Consider the following 6,710-nt stretch of genomic DNA (forward strand, 5'->3'; position numbering starts at 1 on the left):
TGACTGCCTTTACGGCACAGCCCTGGAACCTGTCAAGAATCTGCAGCCTTGCTTCAATAATAATCCCCTCTCCATCCCCCTGCCAAGAATAGGGCCAATCATCTCAAGGGATACTGTGAAATATTAAGGCAGTGTTTTTCAAAGTTGGCACTTGGGCCATCTGCAATAGGATCGCCAAAGTGTTGACTGAAAATACAGATTCTAATATATCCCTCTCCAGACCACCATAGTGGTTTAACAAAAATTATGAACAATTTTCATACACACACAAAATGTAGCATATGTACAAGATACAAAAGAATGATAAAATAGACACCGATGTATGTACCACCACGTGAAGAAATAGAACATTGCCAATACTGCTAAAGCCTTAAGTAGCGTACCCCCAATGAATATCCCTTCTTCCCCCTCAGGGGTAATCACTACTCTGTATTTTCTAAAATTTCTTTACTTTTCCTTACAGTTATACACAACCCTAAAAATATATTGTTTCAAATGTTTTTCAATTTTTTATAAATGGCATCACTTTTATCACTTGCCTTTTTCATTTGACAGTTTTTTGAAATTTATCCATGTGAATGCATTTAACTGTAGTTGATTCACTACACAGCATTGCATTGCTTTACAGTTCACAGCCACAAAGCGTACCATTGTACGAATATGCTGCAAGCTGCACATTCACTTGATGGATATGTGGAGTGTTTCCAGTTTATTTGTTTTCCCATTCTAAACAATGCTTTTACTTGTACCCATCTCCTAGTACACATGTGGATAAATTTCTATAGACTATGTCTAGGGGAAAATCTTTTAATTTATACGATAAAGTCAAATTGTTTTCCAAAGAGGTACTGATTTACACTCCCATGAGCAATGCATCAGAGTTCTTGTTCCGTGTGGTCAGCAACATTGCCACGGCCCAATTTTTAAATTTTTGCCAACCTAGTAAAATGCATCACTGTGAGTTGTGTTATCTTCCTTTCTTTTCTTTTTAAATGATCTTAGGATTTTTCTTTACACACTGAAGTTTGAGAAATAGTTCTCAAACTATTTCTACAGTAAAAACTAATGTAGTTATTTCCAGGTGGGGAAAGATGTCTTAAATAAGATCCACAAAAGAAACACAGTGCTGTCTTTGAGACTGTTCATAATTTAAAGCTTCTGTTCAACAAGACACCACAAAGTTAACAGGCATCACAGGCTAGGACGAGATATTTGCCATGGCTGCAAGTGAAAAGAGTTAATAACTAGCAAATAAAGGGAATGCTTGGTAAATAAATAACAAAATTGGGAACCCACTCAAAAAACTGGCAGGGGATATAAACAAGCAAAAGATAACAGCAGCTAACAGAGTATAAAGGGCTGTTCAACTTTACTAGCACTCAAAGAAGCCCAGGCTGAAATAACGAGATAACAGGTCACACCTATTGGACCAGTTTTATCTGTTTTTCTATTTTTTTGCCAGATGTTTGTGTGAGTGTGGGGAGAATGGGAACCTCCAGGCACTGCTGGCTTCCATTTGCATTCATACAACTTCTTTGGAGAGCAATCTGGCAGTACTTAGTATAATTAGGTGACCTGATACCCCAGGACCCAAAACCTCCACTCCTGGAAGAAACCCTGTGCACAGAGACACAGGGGACGCGACAAGGAATCTTCATCACAACCTTGTTGGGGGCACCAAAGTGGAGGTAAAATGCAAAATATAATCACAGAGGAATACTGTATAGCAGTTCGAAGGAATAAACTAGATCTAATTGTAGTATTACTGATAAATATAAAAAATATGACTTAAAAGTTAAGAAAAAATGAGATTTATAGCTGGATACTATTTATGTAAAAAATTCTTAAAACACAAAAAACCTGTATTTTTTTTCATGGATGCATATTTATATAGCTAAACACAGAGCAAGCGGACTGGGAGGATCGGTATTCACGAGAACACAGGGGAGGGAGTAGGACCACAGGTGAAGGACAACGGCAAAGACAAAGGCCCAGCACCACAGACCCTCCTACACCAAGCAGACGGGAGGCCAGGAGTGGGGAGAACCACGGGCCTCTCCTCTTTGGTCGCCCCTGGTGCTCAGGAATCCAATGTGGGAAGCAGTCTCAAATACATTTCAAGATGTGCAACCGCATGGCTTAAAACCGACTGGATGACAAGGAAACTCACAGGCCTGAAGCAGAGAAATGAGAGTGGCAAAAAACAAAAGTGAAACTTATCAAACCACTCTGCTGAGTGAGAAAGAAACTATCCCATCACCCTTAATTGGGTAAATTTCCTGTAATGTGTTTAGTGTTGTGGATTTAGGGTTTACTTCGGAAGCCAAAATTGGATAACATGCCTTGTCCTTGTTCTGGCAAGGGCCTCTGAATTTATATTTATATCCTTCATGTATAGTATTCAATCCACTAGAATTCTTTCCTGGAATATAGATAATTTGGTCCGCTCACTATCACATAACCTCTGGCTTCCAGAGTATGAGAGAATCCTGGGGTGAGGGGAGGCTGGCGCCGCTCACTGTGGTGGAACCGAGGTTCCCCTGCCCAAGGGCTGCCCTGATATGGGGAAAACAGGTGGAACTGAGAGGGACTGGCCTGGGTGATATCAGGCCAAACACAACATTCGACTGCCTCTAGGCCCTGACATCCAACATCAGGCCACCCAGAAAGCTACAGCTGGAAAGTAGCCAAAGCGCATGGCTGTGAAGTTTAACTCCCTCGGATGCACAATCAAGGGGCTGAGAGGGGCTGAGGGGGGCTGAGAATCGCCCACGGTCACAGTAAGTCAGGTGCAGAGCTGGGTTTGACATTCAAAGCTTCTAGAGGCTTCGGCTATGGCTGGAGATTTTTCCCAGCCACATCCACCAGACTGGTCCCAAGAAAGTAAAGACAGTTGTCCTCTTAGGCAAAATCTTGGGGCTGGAAACATTCTTTAGTGGCCAAGAGTTCACTCCAGTGTCTCTCAGCTAAAGAGAGACATTCAAAGAAACTCAAGCAGATCATCTGGGACATTTTCTCTTTTTCAACATAATCCTTAAGATTCCTAGAACACAAAACAAAATTCTCTAACTTAAGTCTATGGTCATCTGTATCCTCTTGCCACCTAAATCACTTGACACAGCTGTAAAGCTCTTATGTGGAGTGGTGCTGACTTCAAAAAAGAAATCCAAATTCAAATACTGGGTTTTTATAGAAGCCGATGGCTGCACTGCTCTCCTGATCAACGTTTATGTACACAACTCCCTTGTACCAGAGGAGACAACACCAAAGAGAAAAGCAGACAACTTAGCTTTCCGTTTAACTGTCAATATATTATATGATCAAGTACACACTTTCGGGACCTTCCTCTCTCTCTTATCACCCCAAAAGGGTGGGGAGCAGGAGGTGGCTGGAGGGGCAACATAAACATCCTCTGAGCTGGGCGACACTATTGGTTTCAGACTAGGAAATTAAACCCTCTCTTAAATAAACTAACAGGAAAGATGCCTCTCCAAACAGCTTCTACTCTGAATGAAAGGAGACCCAGCAGAAGTGAGAGGAGGACAAGTGCAACCTGAGCTCCCACGGCACTTAAGAGAAAGGACAGAGAGAAGGAAAACTACACTCCGGGGTGCAATACCAACCCCATCCCCTCAGAGGCACCATGATTTAGCACTGGGGTGGACAGACAGACAGGGCGCAACGCCTTTCAAAACCTTCATCCCACTCTCCTCGGCCTCCCCTGGAGCCAGCTTCTTTTTCTGGCCTGCATCAACTCAACACATGGCACCACGAACAGAGTGGAGTTAGACGGACCTTTGGAAATCAGCCACGGATCTTTTCTTTATTTTTTTAAACCAGTATTAAAATGAGATCATATTCTTTCTGCACATTTCACCTGAAAATTTTTGGGTCAGGAGTATATGGCAAGGGGATGATGCCAGCTGGAAGGAGGCAAGGACCTATATGAACTGATGTCCCTAAGCTGTCAAACTGACTCAGACGGAGCTGCCGAAAGGATGTGTGAGGGAAGCAGTGGGAGCACATCTGCAGTGTTGACACGTATTAACGGAATGGGAAGAAGAGAAGGGAGTCACACAGGCCCCCTCTAACAAGCTCCTGTTCTAGGGGAAAGGTTCTGACAGGATGTCAGAGCAGAACTGGCTAGCTGGGAGTAAATAAGTTGAGGTACATGAAGAGGGACAGGAAACAGGACAGAGCTGAAGGACAGGGCAAGGGGCGGGGGAGCTGAGGGCCGATGGGGGAGCCCCAAGGTCAGGACCAGGTCTTACTCGCCTCTCCAACCCCATCCCCCCACCCCCACCAAACACCATCCGACACCTCAGCTTCCTGGGAGAAATTCCAAGGAAGAGTTGAAATGAAATGACTGGGGCAAGTGAAAGAGCTGTTAAAGACTGGAAAGCTGCAGTAGGCAAGTGAGGAGACGCAAGGCCTCCACTGCAGAGACTCTGCTCTGAAAGGGGAAGCTGGACACTTGTGAGTGGAGCTCAGTCCACCTGGTGCGAAGGTCTGAAGTCCTGAAAGGCAAGGGAAGTGGAACCAAGTGTGGGCTGAACAGGGGGGCCAGGAACAGAAGCATCTGTGGGGAAGAAACAGTTCCTGCTTCCAGGTGTGTGTGAAAGGCTGGCCCTTCTTTCCCAGCCTTATCTCCAGTCCTAGAGTCCACAGGAGGGATAAAGTATGGTGAGCCTGGAGGGGATGCTAAGTGTGTATCTGCGGTCCCAGGGAGATACTTGAGGTCTGGAAAATAAACGAACCAGAGACCCGTGACAGTTCCTGTCTTGACTCCTGCTGGTGGGGGCAAAGCGTGAGAGGTGTAGTGGTCTTGATCAGTAGTTCTCAGGGACAGAGGAGTGGGGCAGCCGGGGGTGGGAGGATTACCTAGTTCTAAGGGCTCAGGATGTTTGAGGAGGGATCCTAAAGCTCTCTGTCAAGACAGGAAAAGTTAAGACTCTGGATACATATCTGAGAAACTGAAAAAGGATCATGGAATTCGAGAACTGAAGCAATTCGAAATGAGAGGAAGGTTAAAACTCACTGTAAGATGCGAGGGGTGAGGTGCCCTGTTCCCCAGAGCTGGTCTAGGTTCTGAGAGCCACCGTGAGCGGCAGCCTGGAGTGCCGAGTGTGTGTATGCGGTGAGCGCGGCTGGGAGGATATGTTCTCCGATGGAGGAGAAGGCAAATGAAGGGGCAGTAAGGGGCCAAGCCCAGTTCTCCCAGGAAGCTCACATGTAGGGTGATAGTCACAGGGTAGGGGTAGGGAAGATGGGAGAATGCTACAGCAAAGAATCAGTGAGGTGGGCCGGGCTCGGCAGTCCTGGGGCTCTGTGGGGATGACAACAAGACCTCCAGCTGTAAGAGGCAGAGCGTGAGGATGGGAGAGCATGAGGGGCTAGCCCTGTAGGGACAGCTGCTGGGGAGGAACCCTTACCCGGCCCTCACACCCAGGGTGTACGTGTACGTCTGGGAGGCGGCGGTTTCCCAGAGCCCGAGGCGGGGATGACAGAGGCGAGTGGTCTGCACGGGTGCACGCATTCGGTAAAGGGTGCGTGAGCTCTCCGGGCTCAGGCTGAGGAGCGCAGAAAGGACCTGGGCTGGCGCTAGAGTCAAAGTTCACCCCCGTGCTTGGATCCTGACAGCCGGGGGAGGCTCGAGGGCAGTACGGAGCCCAGCCCACCCCCGCCGTGTGGACTTTCAGCTAGGTGAGGAGTGCCCGGTCTGCACGATGCTGGCCGGGGCGGCCCCCAGGCTGTGTTGGGGCGAGTTTCGGTCCTTGGGCGTTCCCATCGTGTTGCGTCCGCCGAGCTGCGGGGGCGCTGGGCTGGGGCAGTAGGGCACCCCCCAGACCCACAGACCCAACGGGGTCAGAAGCCCCGGGGCCTGGACGTGGAGGGAAGGCCAGGCGCCTGGACCGGACCTGGGTTTGCGCAGCTGACACCTCGCCCCCCGCCCAGGCCCGGCTCCGAGGCGTACCTGGTCGCCGGCTCCCAAGCCGTAGTAGCCGTGCGTCACCACCTCCCAGTGCAGGAAGCAGACGAGCGCGTCCTGCGCGCAGGTGATGGCCGGCGCCGCCGACGCGAACAGCACCTCCAAGCCCGCCATGCGCGCCCCCGGCCTCTGCGGGCGGAGGAAGGAAGGGAGAGACGGCAGTGAGCCGATCGGCCTTCAGCGTACTGAAGCCTCCGCTCAGCTACCCGACTCGTCCTGGCCGCGCCTCCACCAGCCGCCAAAATGGAGACGCCCAGGGGTGGGGGCGCGGTCGCCGGAATTAATTCCAAGCGGTGGCGCAGCTGAGGAGCGCGCCCGGCCGGAAACCCGAGCACCGCGCTTAAAGGTTCCGACAGGCAGCGCAAGGGAGTGGAGGGACGCGGCCGTTCAAAGCCGGAATCGCACATTTTCCCCAGGAGATAGGAGGACTGCTGCGCGCAGGGTGTTGGGTCTTCGAGACGAGGCCACCTTGTTCTGAGCCACAGACTTGCCGTTTGCAGACTGGAATGGGCTTATGCTGGTTATGAAATATGGCTAAAGCATATTGATCATAATAGTTGGGACTTATGCAGTGCTTGCTACGTGTCACGTTGTTCTAAATGCTATAGTGTAGTCATTTATTTAATTCTCACGACCTGACCCTGTGAAGTTGGTACTAATGATAGCCCCATTTTTCAGATGGGCAAACAGAGGGACGGGGTAGATTTGACCAAAATGACAG

At 49.1% G+C, this 6,710-nt stretch overlaps 1 protein-coding gene across 1 annotated transcript in view; it reads right to left on the reverse strand.

Moving 5' to 3' along the window:
• Nucleotides 1-6,254, reverse strand: part of PSMF1 (proteasome inhibitor subunit 1) — a 39,027-nt gene extending 32,773 nt beyond the window's left edge. Inside the window, exon 1 of the mRNA XM_046679033.1 lies at nucleotides 5,975-6,254. Coding sequence (XP_046534989.1) covers nucleotides 5,975-6,103 — 129 coding nt within the window. The 5' untranslated portion in view covers nucleotides 6,104-6,254. The remainder of the gene's footprint in view (nucleotides 1-5,974) is intronic.
• Between the last annotated feature and the right edge of the window lie 456 nt (nucleotides 6,255-6,710).

The sequence above is a fragment of the Equus quagga genome, chromosome 12, assembly GCF_021613505.1.
Source record: "Equus quagga isolate Etosha38 chromosome 12, UCLA_HA_Equagga_1.0, whole genome shotgun sequence".
In the NCBI taxonomy this organism is placed as follows: domain Eukaryota; kingdom Metazoa; phylum Chordata; class Mammalia; order Perissodactyla; family Equidae; genus Equus; species Equus quagga.